This window comes from Leuciscus leuciscus (assembly GCF_965113295.1).
Source record: "Leuciscus leuciscus genome assembly, chromosome: 10".
NCBI lineage: Eukaryota > Metazoa > Chordata > Actinopteri > Cypriniformes > Leuciscidae > Leuciscus > Leuciscus leuciscus.
This window is the reverse complement of record NC_138734.1, coordinates 39,959,225-39,983,431: the sequence shown is the minus strand read 5'-3', so window position 1 is coordinate 39,983,431 and position 24,207 is coordinate 39,959,225. Positions and strand designations below refer to the sequence as shown.

General features: G+C 37.4%; 1 protein-coding gene across 1 annotated transcript; it reads right to left on the bottom strand.

Annotated features, from left to right (window-relative positions):
* Window positions 1-255: 255 nt before the first annotated feature.
* LOC309507348 (uncharacterized protein) lies at window positions 256-22,949 on the bottom strand. The gene is made up of 15 exons (XM_082181516.1): window positions 22,029-22,949; window positions 21,595-21,754; window positions 19,284-19,408; window positions 19,126-19,192; window positions 18,134-18,287; window positions 17,914-18,059; window positions 17,685-17,795; window positions 15,207-15,397; window positions 12,979-13,300; window positions 12,774-12,898; window positions 12,620-12,686; window positions 10,167-10,320; window positions 9,941-10,086; window positions 9,712-9,822; window positions 256-982 (listed from the first exon to the last, which is right to left on the bottom strand). The coding sequence occupies exons 1-15, from the start codon at window positions 22,049-22,051 to the stop codon at window positions 791-793; spliced, it is 2,094 nt and encodes a 697-aa protein (XP_082037642.1). The 5' UTR covers window positions 22,052-22,949; the 3' UTR covers window positions 256-790.
* Between the last annotated feature and the right edge of the window lie 1,258 nt (window positions 22,950-24,207).

The following is a 24,207-nucleotide window of genomic DNA, read 5'->3' as shown; positions in this document are numbered from 1 at the left end:
ACCTTCCTGCACATTTTTAGCAGCTCAAGCTCTTCTCTGTGTCTGTATTGTGTATGTCTGTTGTATAATGTAAAATATTTCCATTCTCACATTCAAAAGAACCATTTACTGTCTCTTAGCAAATACATTGGCATTCCTTATCAAACACAAAACAATATTCACCAAACTTTAGTTATTGTATCCCAAAGTTTGTAATCAGACTATCACACTTTTGTCTACAGTTTGTGAGGACAGGGATTGTACTTGAAACATGTGTTTAGAGATGTGAACTATTTTAATTGTCAATGTAAATTTCATGTCTGATTTGCACAAACCTCAGAAGATAAATCTGACTTCATATTTAGTCATATTAAAAGCCCCACAATTACTAAAAATATAGGTGTAAAATAAAGGTGCAGAGAATGAAAAACACATTAATATCCAACACAGGATATATAACTATAACAATACATACTATCATAGAATTAAAAACAGGCCAGATTCACATTTTGTAATTTATCTTTTTGCTTTTTACTTTCAGTTGAAAGTCAATCCTAGATGTACAAAGTTTCTTAGAATTGATGAATTAGTACTTCAATCAGTGATTTAAAAAAAAAAGTACAGAAATCCTATTAATCATAAAATAGTGCATACATGAGGCAATTTTGGCTTGTTTGAGTTTCCTTCGTGAGTGTAAAAAGTAACCGTGCTGTACATTTCTTTAGAAAAATTATAAAATTATCTCAGCTCCACCAATTATGTGCTTTGATTATTACCACTTTGTTTTTTACATACAATTGTAAACTTCCACTTAAACCACAGCCTGTTTTTTGCCATAGGTATCATTAAACCTTGATAACAGGTAATCCATTGAATTAACAGGAGGATATTTATCGGATCCATCGCAGCATGAAATCATGGCTTCATCATCAGGGTGTACAAAGAAAGCCAAAGACTGGCGTGTGCTGGAGTCTCCTGCAGGGGGCAGCAACACCCTGTGAGCCTGAGGGGTCAATAATAGAGAAGAGTTCAACAGTGCAATAGAGTGCATTAGTGCATGACCACTTTTTCAGCGGAGTTGGTTCCAGAATTAATTTTTTTTCCCATAGGGAAAGTCTTGAACCAAACCAACCTTCTTCTGCGGCAGACAATAACACATTATGGTAAATATCCTCTTAATTTTTTTCTATACTTTATCTTGTGGCTTATTGTCAAGGGGTATATTAAATTGCCCGTCAATTATGTTGGATACATTTATTATGGTTTTGATTTTATTTCAAATAAATATTACAATTTGAGATTAACCTGATAAAGAAAATAACATTTGTTTGGCCAGACAAGGCCTGCCGTTGAAATGATGAATTAAATATATATTGAGGGAGACTGACTCGATTCCTTTATTCATGGTGCTTCATGGGAGTGAACATTATCTTCTGCAGAGCTCTATTTGTGTCATTTTCTGTACAGCATCATGGGTAATGTAGTTTTCCACCAAGAATTCCACTGTTAAACAATTATTTTAGAAATAAGAAAGTGAATAAGGTAAAGATTGCTTCAACAAAAGCATAAACCATCAATTAACTCACAACAGGTCTGTCTTTAAAAGTAGGCTAGCCAATTTTTCATAGTTATACTGTTATACTGGTTAAAACCTGTACCTGTACCACAGGGCTCTGTATTAGGTCCCCTTTTATTCACTATTTATATAAACAGTATGGGTCAAAATGTGTTAAATGCTAATCTTCATTTTCATGCTGATGATACTGTCATATATTGCAGTGCGTCAACTCTTGTACAAGCAATTGAATATTTGCAAAATGCGTTTATTGAAGTCCAAAACACCCTTATGCAGCTGAAATTAGTTTTAAATGGAGATAAGACCAAACTTATGTTGTTTACTAAATCTAGGACCAGGCCACAAAGCCTCCCTCCGATTGTCACTATGGGGGGAAGTGAAATAGAGGTTGTTAACTCCTATAAATACCTGGGTCTTTTGATTGATGACTCCCTGACTTTTAAACCACATGGGTTTTTATTTTTGAAATAAGTTGTGTTTTTCTTTTAATGTAAAAAAATGAATTGTGGCCACCACTTTCTTATCTGTTCTGGACTATGGTGATCTTTTATATATGCATACTTCTGCACAGAATTTTCATATGATTGACACAGCTTACCATGCTTCGTTGAGGTTCATTACAAATTGCAAAGCGCTGACTCACCACTGTGAGCTATTCTCTCGGGTTGGATGGCCTCCTCTAGTCACCCGAAGGCTATGTCATTGGTACACTTTCATATATAAGGCAATTCTTGGTCTGCTGCCAAGCTATCTATGTGTTCATATCATACAGAAAAGCAATGGGCGACACTTTTTGCGTTCTCAGGACTTTGTTATGCTCTCTGTGCCAAAGACTCGTACCGAAATGGGAAAGAAGGCATTTCTGTATTCTGCACCTTCAGCATGGAATACGTTGCAAAGGGACTTGAAACTCACTGAATTAATCTCGATAAACGCATTTAAATCCAAAATGAAAGACGTAGAGGCAGATGCCTTAATATGTAAATGTTTTTAGATCGTAAAAATGATTTAAAATGATTTTATGAAGTGTTAGTTTTAGTTTTCTGTGTTATTTGTCTGTACCTATGTGTTTGTATTTTTTTTTTTATATGCTGCTGCCTGTCTTGGCCAGGTCACCCTTGCAAAAGAGATTCTTGATCAATATGGGATTCTCCTGGTTAAATAAAGGTTTAAATAAAAAAATAATTTTTTAAAACCTGATAGCAACCAATAGACTTGGTGCAAATATTCAAACATGTACATATATCTTCTGTGGAATTTTTTTTCGAATGCAGTGATAGGATGTCCTACCTGCTTGTCAACATGTATTTCCAAACCTCAGCACACCCTGCTCGTGCAGACATCACAGGTCACCAGCGCGTTTCATGAGGCTATTCAGAGTTGTAGACAGACACCGAGCCCCACAAACTAACAGAGTTTTTGGAGGAGGCGTGGCTTTGGAGAAAGGAAGGTGGGATCTCATGCTTTCAAAGCTAGCTTGCTATTGCTAGCCATTCTGAAGTTGCCTACCCTACCTTTAAAGGTTTATAGTAGGGATGGAGAAATGAAACCTCTTAAATCGTTGAAGCTTGACTATAATTGTTTCGGGAAAAGATTTGAAGCATCAAGAGTGATGAAAACAGTGCCATCTTGTGGTAGGTAAAATGTATGGCAGCCATGAGCCGAGCAGCCAGTAGTGCAGCTCCGTTGTTTTATCCATTAAAGGAACACTCCACCGTTTTTTGAAATAGGGCTTATTCACCGTCTTTCCTATATTTAGATAGGTGGGCAAACGCATTTTTGTCTCAGTGCATGGATTGTTTTAGTTTGGCAACGCCGCCGATAGCTTAGCTTAGCATAATGAATGGAATCCTTTGTTGCAGATATTGACTTGGGACTATATTGGGGGGAAGCACAGGCGAAGCACTGCTACTTGGGCGCAGAGATATCACACAACACCTGAAATCCCCCAACTTCCGTCAACATACCAGCGTGAATAGTAGCCGGCTATTTTTCCTACAGTAGACATAGTGAATGGCGATGAATTTTGTGAGAGACGAAGAGGGTGACTTCTCAGACAGTCAAGATCCAGAACCATACCTCTATGAACCAGAGTTTTCAGAAGACGAGTTGCGTGCTTTGGAAATAGAACGACAGGGGGAGGAGGTTGCGATCGCTCAACAGCCTGAGGACGTGAGGATGAGAGTCAACACGAACTGGTGGTGAGTGTGATATCTCTGCGCCCAAGTAGCAGTGCTTCGCCTGTGCTTCCCCCCAATATAGTCCCAAGTCAATATCTGCATAGGAAATCGCCTAGTCTTAATCTGCATTGCTATTTGTACTCATTGTGAATACGCAGGCCACAAGAAGTAATTGGTTTTTTTTATAAATTTTTTTTTATCACTTTTACTCATGACATGCTAGCTGGCAACAAAGGATTCCATTCATTATGTTAAGCTAAGCTAGCGGTGGCGCTTCCAAACTAAAACAATGCATGCACTGAGACAAAACTGCGTTTGCCCACCTATCTAAATGTAGGAAAGACGGTGAATAAGCCCTATTTCAAAAAACGGTGGAGTGTTCCTTTAAGCACAAATAAAAGCCTGACAATGCTAAAGTTTTCTGATAATATAATTCCCATATTAAAGTGTGGCAATAAATTAAAGGTAACAATAATTATAATGATACCAAGAGAGTTGTTTGATGCAAGTAAATGGCAGCCATGGCTGCTCTAATTATTTTATGGTTTTTATACTGTACTTTTTTATACAATAACATAGGGTATAGGCATATATATATATAAATGACTTACTTCCTGCTCAGCTACTGTTCGGACGCTCTTGCTTACTGCTCCGCGTTTTGCTCTATCGCTTTTACATTTTATCTCCTATTTTTTCTATATTTTATTTCCTTTATTTTATTTCCTTTTATCACCTAATTTTAACTTCAGCAAATCAGCACAGTGCTCATACGACAAAGTTTGGATTACTACAAAAACTGAGAATTCTTTTACCCGACCAGCTTACATACCGGGAAAGGAAAACACAACTGCCTACAAGGATAAGAGAGAAAATGCCTCTTCTGGAATCTACTTGCTGCACCAACTGCCACAGACTTTTACAAAGGATTGCAGTTCTAGAAACAAAGTTACTTACGGGACCACCAAACCAGACGGAGCACACAACAGAGCTTCGTCATGGACACCCTCAGCATACCGGTGAGTCCCATGAAACTAGTACTCCTCGACAGGTAGAGAAACAAGCCGATCGACTTACTAATCGATGGCACAAACAGGGAGCTAAACCCAAAGGCACTCGAGACATCAGATTGTCACGAGCATCACATATTACCGCAGTAGCATCCTCTACCCCAGATACAGCTCTGACTAGGATTGCAAACACTGGTCTGCTACCACTGCCTATACATCTTGAGAACAGATTTGAAGTACTAATGAATGTAAATGAGGAATCCACAAATGTGATGAATGTGATCGAACACAGACTGAATAGGCCAGTAGCTAACACTGATGCTAACTGGCGCTCAAGGTCGAGCAGACAGCGGCACTCAGCTCAGAGCACAGCCGAGCCCAGGACTCTGATAGTGGGGGACTCCATAATCAGAAACATTAGCAGCAGGGATACAACTACATGCTGCCTTCCACAAGCAACAACTTCTGATATAAACAGGGAACTTCAGAACATTCTGATGAAACATAAGACTGCTAATCGACTCATCATACATGTGGGGAAGAATGATATTCATAAAGAGCAGTCAGAACTCCTTAAGAAGGATTTCAATAAACTTTTTGAAACACTTAAAAGACTGAAAGTTCAAACATTCATCAGTGGACCACTACCAGCAAGAGGAACAAACAGGTTTTCACGGTTGCTTGGGCTAAATACATGGCTGCAAAAAACCTGCAATATAAAAGCAGTGAACTTCATTGACAATTTCAATCTTTTCTGGAGTCAACGACAACTGTTTCATCGGGATGGCCATCACCCAAACAAACTTGGTTCAAGAGTGTTAAAGGACAATATCTACTTCTCCCTAAATCATCCTTCTGCGGTTTGTGCCAATCCACTCAATCTGAACGGCACACACACACCTGGACACAGTATGAATGACCACGGGACTTCACTTCAGCAGCAAAATGGACATGATAACACCACTCCGCCACAACAACCTCTGCTCACGGACACAATCTCAGCTGAGCCCTGCACACAGAGCTCACCACAGATAGCCATATCAGAACTGCTTGAAGATTCAGCACCCAAGGACGACTTCCTGGAAAACAGCCAGGGAAGCCAGGACAGCATATTACAGCCTCCTATAACACCAGAGCAACAGCCCCTTTCACCAGACACTCTCTCCCTCTCCCCTGCAACGCCACTACTGTGCTTCTCACAGAGAATGGAAGAACTGGTGCATGCTGGAACCAGACTATCCCACTCTTTTGCTGCAAGCCCCCAGATACCAACTAAAAAAAGACAGGCACCACTACCACCAAAGCCTGCGGGCCCAGCTCGCCCTCCCCCTCCTCCTGTGAGAGCTCTTCGGCCTCTGCCACAACGCCAGGGCCCACACCCTCCTCCTTCTGCTCGAGGTGAACCAAAAACAACTGCTCAAAGCTCTCAGTGATATGTGTCGGGTCCCCGTTTTGATAACAGTAACTTTCTCAAATGTTTACAAAACAAGCGGGAACCCAGTGTGCCTGTATCTTTCTCTATTGCTGTTCTATTACATGATAGAAAGTCTAAGGCCTTCAATAGCCGTACAGCAAACCCAACTAATCTGGTGCCTATTACACGTCAAACTAATATTGCTGTGGGGAAAAGTAAGTCTGTTAAGTTAGCTCTTTTAAACATTCGCTCACTTAAAAATAAATCACTTCTAGTCAACGACTTAATAACCACAAACAACCTGGATTTTATGCTTCTAAATGAAACCTGGCTAGAAGCCAGCTGCAGTGCAACAATCCTCAATGAAACAGCCCCTCCTAACTTTACTTTTATGAGTGTCTGCAGAGCTGTTAAGAGAGGTGGGGGTCTAGCTGCTCTTTTTAAAGATATCTATCAATGTAAGCAAATATCATTTGGGAATTACTTGTCTTTCGAATATCTGGGTATTGTGTTAAAAGGTGCTCCACGCATTTTACTTTTCATTATTTACAGGCCTCCAAAATACTCTCCAGCCTTTGCTGAGGACTTTACAGAACTGTTATCAACAATTACCTCAGAGTTTGACTGTTTTGCCATTGCTGGAGATTTTAACATCCATATAGATAATGCAGAAAATAATATGGCAAAAGAAATCAAAACTGTTTTAAAAACTTTTGATCTGACTCAGCATGTACATGGACCCACACACAATCGTGGACACACTTTAGATTTACTTATCAGTAAGGGTCTAAACATTTCATCGATTGTTATTAAGGATGTAGCACTGTCTGATCATTTCTGTATTTTCTTTGATATATTGATCTCTCCTGCCACTGAAGCCAGATCTGTGTCTGTCAAGAAGAGATGCTTAAATGAGAACACTAGTGTACTATTTATGAAGGCTATATCTTTAACACCAAGCATATCTGCTGACTCTGTTGATTTTCTCCTTGATTCTTTTAACTCAAAAGTTAAAGGTGTAATTGATGATATTGCTCCTGTGAAAGTCAGGAAGAAGAGTGGCAGACAAAAGGCACCTTGGAGAAACTCAACAGCAGTGCAAAATATGAAAAGACAATGCAGAAAAGCAGAGCGCATGTGGCGGAAGACAAAACTTGTAGTCCATTATAACATCTACAAAGACAGCCTTCATGCTTTCAATATGGAACTAGGCAAAGCTAGACAGACTTTCTTCTCAAATATTATAAACAGTAATTTAAACAACACACGCACTCTTTTTGCTACTGTAGAGAGACTGACAAACCCCCCAAGCCAGATTCCCAGTGAAATGCTCTCAGACAGCAAGTGCAGTGAGTTTGCTTCCTTCTTCTCTGACAAAATCAATAATATCAGAAAGGTGATCAGCACATCCTTTAATTGCGCTGGGGTCAGACAGATCAAACCACCTGAGAAAGTAGTTACTATGTCTGATTTCAAAGAAATTGATGGCAAAATTTTGGAAGAAACCGTACAGCACCTTAAAACATCAACCTGCGCTCTTGACACACTTCCCACATCTTTTTTCAAAAGTGTGTTAAACAGTTTAGAAGCAGATCTTCTAGAAGTGGTAAATGCTTCACTTCTCTCTGGGAGTTTTCCAAACTCCCTAAAAACTGCAGTTGTCAAGCCCCTCCTGAAAAAGAGCAATCTGGATAAGACCATATTAAGCAACTATAGACCAATCTCAAATCTTCCTTTCATAGGTAAGATCATTGAAAAAGTTGTCTTCAATCAGCTGAACAAATTCTTATGCTCGAATGGATACTTTGACAATTTTCAATCTGGTTTCCGACCGCACCACAGCACAGAGACAGCGCTCATAAAGATAATAAACGATATTCGCTTAAATACTGACTCAGGCAAATTATCAGTGCTGGTACTACTCGACCTCAGTGCTGCATTTGACACTGTCGATCACAACATACTTCTGGACAGGCTGGAAAACTGGGTGGGGCTTTCTGGGATAGTCCTAAATTGGTTCAGGTCATACTTAGATGGGAGAGGTTATTATGTGAGTATAGGAGACCATAAGTCTGAGTGGACATCCATGACATGCGGAGTCCCTCAAGGCTCAATTCTTGCGCCACTCCTGTTCAACCTGTATATGCTCCCAATGAGCCAAATAATGAGAAATAACCAAATTGCTTACCACAGCTATGCAGACGACACACAGCTCTACTTAGCCCTATCGCCCAACGATTATAGCCCCATTGACTCCCTGTGCCAATGCATTGATGAAGTCAACAGTTGGATGTGTCAAAACTTTCTTCAGTTAAACAAAGACAAAACTGAAGTCATTGCGTTTGGAAACAAAGATGAAGTTCTCAAGGTGAACGCATACCTTCACTCTAGGGGTCAAACAACCAAAAATCAAGTCAGGAATCTTGGAGTGACACTAGAGTCAGAGCTTAGTTTCAGTAGTCATGTCAAAGCAATAACTAAATCAGCATACTATCATCTGAAAAATATTGCAAGAATTAGATGCTTTGTTTCCAGACAAGACTTAGAGAAACTTGTGCATGCTTTCATCACCAGCAGGGTGGATTATTGTAATGGACTCCTCACTGGCCTTCCCAAAAAGACCATCAGACAGTTGCAGCTCATACAGAACGCTGCCGCCAGGATTCTGAGCAGAACCAGAAAATATGAACATATCACACCAGTCCTCAGGTCTTTACACTGGCTCCCAGTTAAACTTAGGATTGATTTTAAAGTATTATTACTGGTATATAAATCATTCAATGGCCTAGGACCTCAATACATTGCAGATATGCTCACTGAATATAAACCCAACAGATCACTCAGATCATTAGGATCATATCAGCTTGAAATACCAAGGGTTCACTCTAAGCATGGCGAGTCTGCTTTTAGCTATTATGCCAGCCGCAGCTGGAACCAGCTTCCAGAGGAGATCAGATGTGCTCCTACTGTAGTCACATTCAAATCCAGACTCAAAACACATCTGTTTAACTATGCATTTACTGAATGAGCACTGTGCCAATGTTCGTCCGACTGTTTGTACTGTATTTTATTTTTTATTTTTCTAAACTGTTTTAATTATTCTTATTTCTTTTTATTATTTTAATTTCTTCTATGTAAAGCACTTTGAATTGCCATTGTGTATGAAATGTGCTATATAAATAAACTTGCCTTGCCTTGCCTTGCCTAAATGGACTTGAACTTCCATAAACCCTTTTAGAGTAGTCTGGGTTCAAACATTACGACCACGCAAAATGAAGTATTCACGTGACTGGAAAGAAAGCGGGGCTTCGTTTTTTTCATTGAACAAGTGTTTTTCTGAAAACAATACGCGGTCCGCCACGGAGCTTCATGAGAAATTGTGCTGTGAATGCGATACATGCTTTGAAGCTTCAGTGTCATATGTAACATCACTAGTTTATAAATTACAGTCAAAAATAAATTTCCCTATGGAGAAAATGAATGGAGTTTTTTACTTCCGGAACCCGACTGTTTGACTCTATTAAATGAATTGCCTTATAAAGTAAAGAAACGTACCGCAGACACGTACACATCGCTGGTCCACCTTTGCATCAGGTCTGCTATGTTAATCAGAACTGTCCCAGGAATGCTTGGGGCGGAAACGTATTCACCAGCCCTGTTCAGAACCTGGAGAAAACACAGACATGCAGAGCCAAACATACTGTCACATGCATCCGTAATGATAGAGGACAACATTAAACATGGTCAAAATTTTTTTTTTCTTTTGTCCTCTATTGGTATTCACCTGCAGTCCACTCTCTGGGCTTTGGAAGAGCAGAGTGATGCTCCCATAATCCGAGTGTTCACCACAGCGCAGCTGATTTTCCTTCACACATGTGCTGTTCACCGGAGGGTAGTACAGAGACCGGAGTGTGGTTGCATTCACAGCACCTTAAAACAAACCACAGCATAAAGGTGTTTATGAGCCATTGACTCACTGGGAGGAAGAAGTAGTGCATACTTGTACTTACTTCCAATATGCTTATGTGTGTTGAGGAAGACTTCTGGTTCCAGATCCAACCCAAGAGCCATCAGTCGGAGCACTCGGAGAGAGAGATCCTTACAGCGCAGGAAAAATGATACATGGACATCTCGAAAATCATCTACTCCTTCTGAAGGCCAATTCTGAGCACATTGAGAGTAGAGGATGTGATGGATTTTTTAATTAATCATAACTAACATTTATTTTTCTTGCAGGAACAGCATTCATATGCTTTTGAATTTTAAATGTATGTTTCCCCTTTGGCGAAAACTCGTGACTTTGACTGTGTGAGTGTAAAAATAACAAATATGGGAAATGAAACTAGTCCGATGTCTAGGTTTGAAACCTTGTGATTATGAAGTAATCATTAACAGAGTTTGCTTCTACCCAGTAACAGAAGGGTTTGTCTATGAAGAACCAATCAAATTGTAGGGAAATCATGTTATGTATCATGTCATTTTCACCATGCTCCTATTCTATAAAAACTGTTGTATTCCTGTTTGCTGGTGGGATTCTCTCTGAAATTTGTCTGAGATCCTCCGGCCGTGCTTCTTCTTGGGGGAGATTCTCTGGAGAACTGCTCGAGAACTCTCCCGGCCGTGATTAAAACATTTAAAGGACATTTGCTGAAGTCTGTCTGTTATTATTGCTGCGCAGCAAGTTAGTTAAGGGAACAAGTTAGAGATAGGGGACGTCGACTGTAGACAAGACCCAGAGAAACTAACGTCGACTGTAGACGTTCGGGGACGTCGATTGTAGACGAGACCCAGGTAGACTTAGGTCAGGTGCGAAATAGGGGAAAAATCTACCACAAGGACTATAAAGTTTACAATCACAAATGTTAGGGTTATATTTTCTTAATGTTAATGCTAAATATATGTTTTCCTCCTATTTCATTTTTAATTTTTTTACCATCATGCTGTCCCTTCAGGGGCTTCATATGAAACGAACATACAAAACCAAAGCACCATATAGTAGGTAAAAGATGGTAAAAGAGTAGGCAAAAGGTATCGGGATGAACCACTTCTTCTGGCGAGATTCTGAAGTGTGCATACGATGGACCCTTTACTATCCCATGAGGCCACAGGAGAGGATTAGTGAATAGTAGTAAAGCAACGCTAGTAGGTCACATGACAATGACAACATGGCAAATGTAATACGTTCGGGATTACATTCTAAGACACATTCAAATTATACAGAACATACATTTTTAGAGGTTGCAAAAAAAGTGCATACCAATCTGTGTACTTGTGCACTATTCAATGCCGTTTTGTAGTATAACTAGTGCGGGTAGTGTGTTCACACTGAAAATTCCAAAAAGAAACGGTGGACCTTAAATATCCCAATGATGCACTTAAAGGGATAGTTCACCCAAAAATGAAAATTAGCCCATGATTTACTCACCCTCAAGTCATCCTAGGTGTATATGACTTTCTTCTTTCAGACGAATACAATCGGAGTTATATTAAATAATATCCTGGCTCTTCCAAGCTTTATAATGGGAGTGAATGGCTGGTGAAAATTTGAAGCCCAAAAAAGTGCATCTATCCCTTATAAAAGTAAAGGCCTTCTGAAGCGAAGCATATGCGTTTGTGTCAGGAAAATACCCATATTTAAAACTTTATAAACTATAATGACTGGCTTTCGACAGACGGCCGTATGCATCGATTTACGGTGAAAGAGTGACCCGTGACCCGACGTACAACGTAATGACGAATGTGGAAGCTCAGAGGAAAGAGCAATACAAAACACAGCTCGCAAATTAAACATTTTGAAGAGAAATGTTGGAGGATTTCATAGAAGAGGAGCTTCAGTTTGTTGATCAGCCCTGTTTGTTAAAACCGTGAGAGGCGTCTAAGCTTACGATACTCCTACATCCTACGTCATACACACGTCACGGGTTACTCTTGTGGCGCAAGTCGACTTGTGTAGTATGAATACAGTCGTCTGGCGGAAGCTAGTTATTTTAAATTATGGAGGTTTAAATATGGGTGTTTTTCTAACAAAAACCCATGGCTTCGCTTCAATATTTTTATAATGGATGGATGCACTTTTTTGGGCTTCAAATTTTCACCAGCCTTTCACTCCCATTATAAATCTTGGATTAGCCAGGACATTTTTTAATATAACTCTTATTGTATTTGTCTGAAAGAAGAATGTCATATACACCTAGGATGACTTGAATGTAAATAAATCATGGGATAATTTTCATCTTTAGGTGAACTATCCCTTTAAGTACTTAAATAAGTGCCTACTCAAGAGACTATTTGATTTCAGACACATATCCCACTTCTAAAAACCACAGCTTTTGTTGAACTTTTGACTCGAAAAATGTATAATTATAACCCATAAATGTGCACGATTGTCAACGTCATGCTACTGTTAAATTTTTTGAGAGACAGAAAGAAGAAGAGATAAGAAGAAATGGGTATTTAGGCCTACGTTATCCCCACTCAAAGATGTTATATTATACGCCTCCTTCAGATCACCGGGACGGCGAGGATTCAGACTGTGAAATGACAGGATTTAGAACCGTTAAAATCATTCTTGAGTTTTACAGTAGGCCTAATGCTTCTGAATGTAGAGAATGACGTGCCTTTCAGTTTCTACCGAAACCCAGCCATGGTTTACATTACATGAGAAACTTCCCCTGCTGAAAGGCTTCTTCATGTCTTCTGGCAAATAGAAGAACTTCTTTGAAACATGCATGACTTTTTCCACCTAAAACAGTGAACAGAGAAATAATAAAACAAAATAGAACTTCTCTTAAGTAACAAGAATGTTTAAAAAAAATCACAAACCTCTTCCTGATTTATTCCCGTGTTTTTCAGATAAACAAATCCCACCTCCGTAAAGGCCTTTCTCAATTCTTTACTTAACTTTTCCAAGTTAGCAACTGATACATTGGCCTTTCCCAGTTCGTAGACACTGAAATCCAAGACAGGTATACCCATTCTTTCCCTTGAGACAACAAAACTTGTTTTTAATCCGGAAGAAAGCGTGCTAGGGTTATTTTCGCTTCTTTGATCAAGCGAAGTCCATAGTTCGTATTGAGCAATGCAGGGAAATACAAATCCATCATATGATATGACACAAACATAGGGGAACAAAGATTGCTGAATACTGTTTTGTAGTGAGTGTGGCCCATTTTACAGATGGCAAATTAAAATGTATAGTGTCAGGCTGAGATAAACTTTCAAGGAAAAACATGAGGTCTTAACCATGGAAATACTAAATGGTAACAAAAAAAAAAAAAAAGTACAACTTTACTGGATGAAAAGAAACAAATCTAACAAAATCGGTATTGACTCTAAAATCCTTTATTCAAACATATTTTCTCATTTGGACTCACGAGAAACTTAAAAGACAAGCACAACTACATTTCAAGGTTAGTACATTTTAAAGTCCATTTATTTTATGTTTTCTTTCCAAATATATTTATAATTATTTACAATATCATTCAAAAGTTTAGGGTCAGTAAGATTTTTTATAAAGACAATACTTTTTGAAGCAAGTATTACTGGCTGCTGCAAATTAAGCTTTGCCATTACATTAATATATTACATTGTCAAAATATCGCCTATTAAAACAGAAAAGCATTTTACTGTTACATCATCATTTTCATACTATTTCACAATATTACTTTATTTTTTATCAAATTGGGGAGCATTAGAATCTTCTTTCAAAAGCATAGGCTAAATCTTACTGACCCCAAACTTTTAAATGAGCGTCTAAAACCAGCCTGATCTCATGCAAATGCGTCTCTATAACACACATTGTGTTTATCATGCAATTTATACACGAAAATGAATTTTTATACGCGAGCATGCCATTTTATTGCGTGTATACAGGTTTCTACTATCATCACTTGGGAATAAGGTTTCTACTATCATCACTTGGGAATGGAAGTAAGATCTCTAGTGTGTAATCAGACAGACTCAGACAATGCCTTCGAAAATGCTTTAATCACGGCCGGAAGAATCTGAGATCAATTTCAGAGAAAATCCCCCCCGACAAAAAGAGTCAGAAACAGTTTTCATAGAATATAGGAACATGAAAAATCATTACATCATTGTCCTCCAATATGATTGGTTCTTCATTATGTTTAATTCTCAGTTACTAGGTAAAAGCAAATCTGGATTTCTTGATTACTTCAGCTTGTTACTCAAGTCATGAGGTTATATATTTAGGCAGTTGACGTTTAGTTTTCAAAAATATAAAAATGTTAATCCTGTAAGTAAAATAAATGTTAGTTATGATTCATTAAAAATTCCTTTGCAATATTAATCTTGAAATACATATGGAAACAGAGCTTCCAGTGGAGGCCAAATGTTGCACAAACATAACCTCAAAGGATAAATCTCTCTTCATATTTAGTCATATTAAACGCCCCACAATTCAGCATTCTGTATATGGCACTTTCAATAATAAAAACTAGGTTTAAAAACTTCAAATATAAAAACAAATACAAAAAGGTGCAGAGAATAAAAAAACAGATTAACATTCAACACAGTATATCAATAACAATACCACTGTTTCAAGCGAATAGTCTGCTTTTTTCGTCACTCTCATATTACAAATTACACAACAATGCCAATCTGTCCTGTATTTAATTAAATGATAGGATTTTCACTTTAGCTTCAGTCGAATGTCAGTCCTAGATGTATACAGTTTCTTAAAATTTGGTTGGATGAATAACTACTGCAAGACCAGTGATTTATTTCAAGCTGTTTAACATGATTCATTATAGTATCATGGTTTCCAATTAAAAATCTAATAAACATATTTATTAAAATATACAAAAATCCAATTTATCACAAAATAGTGCATATATGAGGCAACTTTGGCCTTTTTTGAATTTACTCTATGATTTAAAGAGTAAGTAAATGTGCTTTTTTACTTATTTCAAAATCAATTAAATTATCTCAGCTCCAGCAATTATGTACTATGATTATTATAAGCACAACTTTTTTTAGTTTTTGCTGTTGTTTTTTTTGTTGTTTTTTACATACAATTGTAAACTTCCACTTAAACCACAGCCTGTTTTTTGCCATAGGTATCATTAAACCTTGATAAAAGGTAATCCACTGAATTAATAGGAGGATATTTATCGGATCCATCGAAGCATGAAATCATGGCTTCATCATCAGGGTGTACAAAGAAAGCCAAAGACTGGCGTGTGCTGGAGTCTCCTGCAGGGGGCAGCAACACCCTGTGAGCCTGAGGGGTCAATAATAGAGAAGAGTTAAAGCTACACTGTGTAATTTTTTTAGTTGATTCTTAGCAAAAAACACTTAGTTCTTTCAAAAATATATGTGCTCATTAATGTATATTTACTTCTTTCAAGTAATAAAGTATTCTCGTAAGTTTATAATCTGCCATTGAAAGTACATACGGGTGAGGGGTTCGAATGCCGGTCGCCATGTTGCCCCTCCATCTTGAAACTACATTAGCCAAAGAGGGACATACCTGTAAATTCAAGCTTCGCCTTTCGCGCTTTACACTCAGTGACACAGAGACGAATGCGAGGGGGAGATTACTCGCGACTGCCGGCAGATTTGAAAGATTGCTGATGGAGGATCACGCCTATTCTCGAGGACATGTAGCAGAGTCGCCAAGGAAGCGAAAGAGAGAATTAAAACGTCAATGCGACAGGCAAATCAGCAAGACCAAAGTCAATACTGGAGTAACTTTTCCCAGATGGAAAGAGCTCATGAGGAGTAAAGATTTTAAAACGGACACCGAAGTTGCCTGCTTTCTTCTCAACAGGTAATTCAGCCTATTTGTGTAAATTCAAAGTTTTATAGTTGCTTGTCTAACCATAGCATGGTTGTGCATAACGCCAGAACGACCTCTAGTATAACTTGCGTTACTTTTCCTCACGTCAATGGTGAAAAAGTATTGTTTACCTTGTAACATAAATCTGTGCTGCGACGGATCACAGGTGATAGTTTTAAAGGCGCAATTGGACGAAGTCGAACTGGAAGCCATGTTAATCTTGGAATAATACGGCCACCGTAGGAGTTAAAACGCCCTCGAAATTGAAAGGAACAGAAACTAATATTCACTGGGTAATCATATACAATTTCACCGCTAGATGGGGGAAAATATCACACAGTGTAGCTTTAAACAAGCATTTGCCAGTGCAATAGACTGCATTAGTGCATGACCACTTTTTCAGCGGAGTTGGATCCGGAATTTTTTTTAGGTCTGATACCGATACTTTTATTTTTAGATTTTGCTGATACCTGTATTTTCATTGCATTTATTTTAAAAAAATATTGGGCAGAGAAACCAAAAGAATATGAATCAAATTATTTGGCTTATCAAATAGACATTTCCTTCCATTATTTCCATGCCTAATTATGCCTCTTCATTTTTTATCTTTAATTTCTTTGACACAAGCACTGTACTGTACACGCTACGTGGTATCGGTTGCAGAGGTGTAAAAAGTACAAAAAAAATTTCATGTCCAATTTCATGGAATGTGAAAACGAATCCCATTGGCAGAATAAATAACATTTAAATTAAACTGGGCATCAGCGCAATTCAATTGGTTTGGTAATAGCAAGGGAAAATAGAATGAAGTGATCTCCAAAAAAGAAGTACTTTTTGACTGTAAATAAAATTGTAAGGAGTAAAAAGTACTTTTTTTTTCTTAAAAAATGTAATTAAGTAAAAGTAAAAGTATTGATTTTTAATTGTACTCAAGTAAAGTAAAAATCCCCCAAAATAATACTTAAGTACAGTAATCAAGAAAATTACTCAAGTATTTTACACCTCTGATCGGTTGTTGCTATTGGAGCATTTTAATGAGTACGATATGAGCGCAGTTTCAGGCCCGATACTGGTATCACTGCATCCCTATTTTTATTTATTTTTTCATTCATTTTTCCAAATTAAGCCATGAACCAAACCAACCAGCAACAAGGCTATAAACACAACATTACAAACTTAGATTTGAAGCAAAAAAGTATTTGATTATCAGACAAAAAGACAAACGTACAAGATTATGTATTTAACGGCTTTACAGAGGAAAGAACTACAAAATGATGGTGAAATTAATTCATTTAAAGTTGTGGATTATACCTATATAAATAATATATTATAAATGTATTCCAAAATATGCATATAAATGTGTACGTTTGTGGGTGCGTGTGTGTAGGTTTATATTACATTGTGGGGACAAAAGGTTAGTAAAACCTGAGATCCCCTACATTGTGGGACCAGCCAGCTGTCCCCACGAGGGAAACTGAACATACTTGGTTAATAAACATACTAAATTATATATTTTTGAAAATGTAAAAACAGAAGGTTTTGTGTGATGGGTAGGTTTAGGGGTCGGGTTAGTGTAAGTAGACAGAATATACAGTTTGGACAGTAAAAAAAACATTACTCCTATGGATTGTCCCCACAAAGATAAACCAGTGATTTTTGTTTGTTCGTGTGTGTCTGTGTAACCCGACTGTTTCACTCTATTAAATGAAATGCCATATAAAGTACTTACCGCAGACATGAACACATCGCTGGTCCACCTTTGCATCAGGTCTGCTATGTTAACCAGAACTGTTCCAGGAATGCTTGGGGCCGAAACGTATTCACCAGCCCGGTTCAGAACCTGAAGAAAACACAGACATGCAGAGCCAAACATACTGTCACATGCATCCGTAATGATAGAGGACAACATTAAACATAGTCAAAATATTTTTTTTCTTTTGTCCTCTATTGGTATTCACCTGCAGTCCACTCTCTGGGCTTTGGAAGAGCAGAGTGATGCTCCCATAATCCGAGTGTTCACCACAGCGCACCTGATTTTCCTTCACACATGTGCTGTTCACCGGAGGGTAGTACAGAGACCGGAGTGTGGTTGCATTCACAGCACCTTAACCACAGCATAAAGGTGTTTATGAGCCATTGACTCACTGGGAGGAAGAAGTAGTGCATACTTGTACTTACTTCCAATATGCTTATGTGTGTTGAGGAAGACTTCTGGTTCCAGATCCAACCCAAGAGCCATCAGTCGGAGCACTCGGAGAGAGAGATCCTTACAGCGCAGGAAAAATGATACATGGACATCTCGAAAACCATCTACTCCTTCTGAAGGCCAATTCTGAGCACATGGAGAATGACCATGGATGCATCTGAAAATCGCATACTCCCCTACTATATAGTATAGTAAAAAACAGTAGCCTATGTGACAAGAGTAGCATGTCCGAATTCACAGTACTCATAAAAGAGTAAGCAAAAGGTATCCGGATGACCCACTTCGTCTGGCGAGATTCTGAAGTGTGCATACGATGGACCCTTTACCATCCCATGAGGCCACAGGAGAGGATTAGTGAATGGCAGTGATGCTATTAGGTCACATGACAATAGTACGTTCGGATTACATTCAACAACACACATACTATATAGAACGTACTTTTTTAGCGGTTGCAAAGTAAAGGTGCGTCCCAAATCGTGTACTTATGCACTATTCAATGGTGCGAGTTGTGTGTTCACAATGAAATCTCCTTAAAGAAGAAGTACACTTTAAATACCCAGATGATGCACTTAATTAACCAAAAAAATGAAGTGCGGAATGTTGAACACTTCATGCACTCAACTGTAACTGTCACAGCTTTAGTTATGTAGCGAAGGGGAAGAGGGGACTCCGCTGCTGAACGACAAAACCTTAAATTCATACACTACACGGCTGAATACGTAGTGTATAGTGCATCATTTGGGATACAACTTAAGTACTTAAATAAGTGCCTACTCAAGAGAGTATGTGATTTCAGACATAGCTCACTTCTAAAGAAATCCAAGATTTTGTTGCACTTTTGATAAAAAAAGAAAATAATATATATAATTATAACCCATAAATGTGCACTATTGTCAACGTCATGCTATTGTTAAAACTTTGAGAGACAGAAAGGAGAAGAGATAAGAAAGAAATGGGTATTTACGTTATCCCCACTCAAAGATGTTATATTATACGCCTCCTTCAGATCACCGGGACGGCTAGGATTCAGACTGTGAAATGACAGGATTTAGAACCGTTAAAATGTTTGTCCATCATTCGTGAGTTTTACAGTAATGCTTCTGAATGTAGAGAATGACGTGCCTTTCAGTTTCTAATGAAACCCAGCCATGGTTCACATTACATGAGAAACTCCCCCTGCTGAAAGGCTTCTTCATGTCTTCTGGCAAACAGAAGAACTTCTTTGAAACATGCATGACTTTTTCCACCTAAAACAGTGAACAGAGAAATAATCCGCCACAAACAAATATAGAACTTCTCTTAAAGGGATACTCCACTTTAAAATGAAAATTCTGTCATCATATACTTACCCTCATGTTGTTTCAATCCTTTATGAATTTCTTTCTTCTGCTGAACAGAAAGGAAGATATTTAGAAGAATATCAGTAATCAGACAGTTTCTGGTCTCATTGACTTCCATAGTATATATTTTATCCTACTATGGAAGTCAATGAGACCAGAAACTGTCTGGTTACTGATATTCTTCTAAATATCTTCCTTTCTGTTCAGCAGAAGAAAGAAATTCATAAAGGATTGAAACAACTTGAGGGTGAGTATATGATGACAGAATTTTCATTTTAAAGTGGAGTATTCCTTTAAGTAACAAACACCGGTTGCATAAATTGCTTAGACTAGTCTTACAAGTTAACGTATCATAATTTAAGTCAGTTATATAAAAGGAAGATTGGTCAAATTTCAATCTGAAAAGTAAGACTGATTATCCCTAACTAATTGCTAGTCAGACTAGGGGCGTTTCTCAATACAAAGTATGCAAAGTTCGGACTTGTCAAGTACGACTCAGGAGAACAAGCTCCCGAGGACGGTCACTGGAGGACGCAAATCCAGTAATTCTGTAAATGGAACAGGTCCCGGAACCACCAAGGTTCCCCCTTCATCACTATATAAAATAAACATTACAGTAATTTACCATAATGTGAATATTTACTTATAACAAGCAAATATATGTGCTGTGTCTAGGCTACTATATTTGTATGGAAGGCATTTTCTGCCAAATTTAAATAAATAAATTAAATGATTAAAATTAAAATTAAAACCAGATTAACGATTTCATTACAGAAAACAGTATGCAAAATATGTGACAAAATTGAGAATGAAATTAAATGATTTCATTTTCACAGCATTATCCCTGTCAAATTGAAAAATAAAATGCAATTGGTGATTTCACATTTCATTTTCACTACAGTCTCGAGGCAAGACTGCCAATATTAAAATGAAAAGCCAAACGTGAAAAAGAAACTACAAATACAGTTTTTACAATGCTCTTTAGTAATGCTCACGCAATAATAGTGACACAATTCAAATACAAATGTAAATTTTCGTTTTCATTTTAATTTAAAATAGTTCATTGTCACATTTTTTGCATACAGTTTTCTGTAATGAAATCGTTAATCTGGTTTTAATTTTAATCATTTAATTTATTTATTTAAATTTGGCAGAAAATGCCTTCCATATATTTGCGGTGTCATGTGGAAATATTTTTTAATGATGATTTATAGGCTACTTAAATATTTTATAAATAACTAGAAGAATAAAAAAGGCAGTAAACGGTCTAAAACTTTTTGTGCTACAAACCAGTTTGTTATTATTATAATGAAATTAAAATAATATGACTACAAAGATTATACTCCTCATTTAAAAAAAATATTTTATGGAAGCTTGTTTCCGCCACAGAATAAAACATTTTAAAAGATAATTGCGACTTTTTATCTCACAATTGCGAGTTTACATCTCGCAATTCTGACTTTATTTCTCAAAATTGCGAGATATAAAGTCAGAATTGCGTGAAATAAAGTCGCAATTGCGTGTTATAAAGTCAGAATTCTGACTTTTTTCTCGCAATTGCGACTTTATATTACGCAATTCTGACTTTATAACACACAATTGCGACTTTATATCACGTAATTCTGAGATAAAAAGTCAGAATTGTGAGATGTAAACTCGCAATTGTGGGGAAAAAAGTCAGAATTGTGAGATTAAAAAGTCGCAATTAACTTTTTTATTTTTCACTCTGTGGCGGAAACAAGCTTCCATATATTTCTCTTATTATCTATATTATGAAAATATATTAAGAAAATAACAGTAGCCTATAGGTTATCAGCACATGTTTAAATAGACTCGTGTCTGAGAGAATAGCCTATGTGCCGTTAATGCAGCGTCAAATGGCGGACGCTCGGCGAGTTTTTACTTTCACTCTCTGTCTCTGTAGTGAATAATTTAATGGGGTTGTTTGAAACTTCTTCACCGCGTCTGGAGCAAAGTTTGCGCATTGCTTCTGTGATAACCACTGACTCGCCTTTATGGTTTAAAACGGAAATATAGCCTAGCCAATATTGCAACCTGACAAGTTAAAAGAAAAGTAATACAAGATTACAAACCTCCTCCTGATTTATGCCCGTGTTTTTCAGATAAACAAATCCCACGTCGATAAAGCCCTTTCTCATGTCTTTGCTTAACTTTTCCAAGTTAGCAACTGATACATTGCACTTTCCCAGTTCGCAGACACTGAAATCCAACACAGGTATCTCCATTCTTTCCCTTGAGACAACAAAACTTGTTTTAAAATCAAGAAGAAAATAAGCCAAGGATCTTTTCGCGAGCAACGCAGCGCAGTCCGTTATGCCCTATCAGTATGGAATTAATTTTGTGCCAATAATAATGAACGTAGCTTTTCAAGAAACTAATGAAAATATAAATTGAAACTGAATAAAATATCTTTGAAACTGAAAAAGCAAATTTTTTTACTTCGTTTTTAATACACTGCATGTTTTGCTAACTATTTCTCATATTTCAATCGCTGATCTGAACTTACAAATGTGCTTCCAGAGTTTTCATTTGCGCTTCTGAAGTTTTCGTTCGCCGTTCTGACACATTTCTCTCGTGGGGGCGGGGCTAGTGGCAGTGTGTTCTCATTGGCTACTGAGTTTTTGATTGACAGCTTCTTCACCTGGAAGTGAAGACGTCAGTGTTGTGTTTACATGTGTGGATTTAAGCGTCTGTAATCGCAGCTTTCTATTTCATTTTAGTGATATTAAGTTTATATCTGTATTTATTTGCTGCTACACTATATTGTTGAGATGATTTCTTATAGAAGGAATAGTACAGACGAATGATATCATTATCATTAGTCATCGTCGCTATCAGGATACTGGATAGCCTACTCGTGGAAAGTGTGATTTTTTTTTAATACTATACTATTTATAATACAGTACTGGCTTTTTTCAGGTGGAGAGGCATTTTAGAGCTCAGTGAGAGCCCATAACATTATACAGCTGTGTTGTCTTGATTTGACTATTAGCCCAATCATTACATGACTTGTTTATCTACATTCGGTTACAGTCTTCGATTATCATATTTCCCCCCCCAGCCACCCCAAACAACATTGGGCTAGAGTACTGTACAGTATCTGTACTGTATCAGTCAATGACCGATGCCATAGGACCAGAGCGCTGTCAATCACTGCCTGATTCAACTTTGGCAATGTAAAGCCTTTTTTTACCATGCCGATAAAGCTATTTAAACCTGAATTTCTCAATTGCTGATTAATTTGCGATGCAGAGTTTTTGAAAGAGGAGAGACACGACTTGACCACAGACCACGCCTCTGTTCATAATATGTAAACACTCAATTATTTTGAAGTATCGCCCTGGTCGCAATATTTATTCTGATTACTTTAGTGTGATAAAGATGACTGATAAAGCTATTATATGTAGCTAGTATGAGTAACTAAATGCTTTTTCTGTGTCCATATTTGACTAATAATAATGCAAAAATTGCACTTCAAATGAACATTTCAGAGAAAAGGTTTAATCTTTAATAGTCTTTAATAATAAATATATGTCCAAATTAAAAACTTAATACATACAAGTAATTATGACTGAAAACATCCAGCAACTAGGGAATACACAGCCATGGATGTCTATATATAGGGCTATACAGCCATCTACTGGTTACACAACAGTATTACATATGAGAAATGCTGCATGACTCCGAGGTAAATATTTAGTACTGTAAAATCCCTTAAAACATTTATATAATTTGTTTGGAAATATATATTTTAAGTCTGCAACTTGTTACTGTATGTGGGAGTTCAAAGCAGTTTGTATTGTTAGATTATAATACATTTCCTCTCTCATTTTCCAGGGAGTGGAGCAACTTTTCCATAAAACAAAATTCTGATGCTGACACAGAGGATGGAGTGATAGTACCAGAGATCCACTGTCCCTATCAGACAATAATCTTACTTTGTTCAGACACATCACCTTTGAATGACTGGGATCTTGATCTTCAGACACCTGATTTATTTTATTTTAATATTATAAACTAAAATATTTAAATTTCCTCTAGATTAAAACAAACACAGTTCACAAGTACACAAGAGGTTGCACTTTATTCTTATTAGTCTATGCTGATCTTGGATTAGCATACCAACAGCATATGAATGTTAAGGGGATAGTTCACCCAAAAATAAAATTCTCACTCTCATGCTGTCCCAGATGCATTTTATTTTCTTTCTACAGATAAACACGAATTAAGATTGTAAAGAAAGTAATCCATCTCTGCGAGTCCTAAAGACGCTTTAAAAACACACACACAGTGAGCGTGACGGTATCAATGCATGGATCCTCAGTGGATGAATCAATGCCTTCTGAAGTCAAACAATAGGCTAGATAAAAGAAATACTAATATTGTAAACTGTTTTAACTATTAAAAATCACTTCCGACCAACTGTCTTACGTACATGGGTTACAATCCACTTGTTTTATGGACTCACAGAGATGGATTATTTCCTTAAAACTCTTTGTCTATGTTTATGTGAAGAAGAAAGTCATATACATCTGGGATGGCATGAAGGAGTAAATGATGAGAGAATGCTCATGTTTTGGGTGGACTATCCTTGTACTGCTTGTATCCAGTCACTGCTTTGTTATTTGTACTGCAACAGGAACTGTTCAAAGAATCATTGCATCATTTAAAATGTATATGAATTT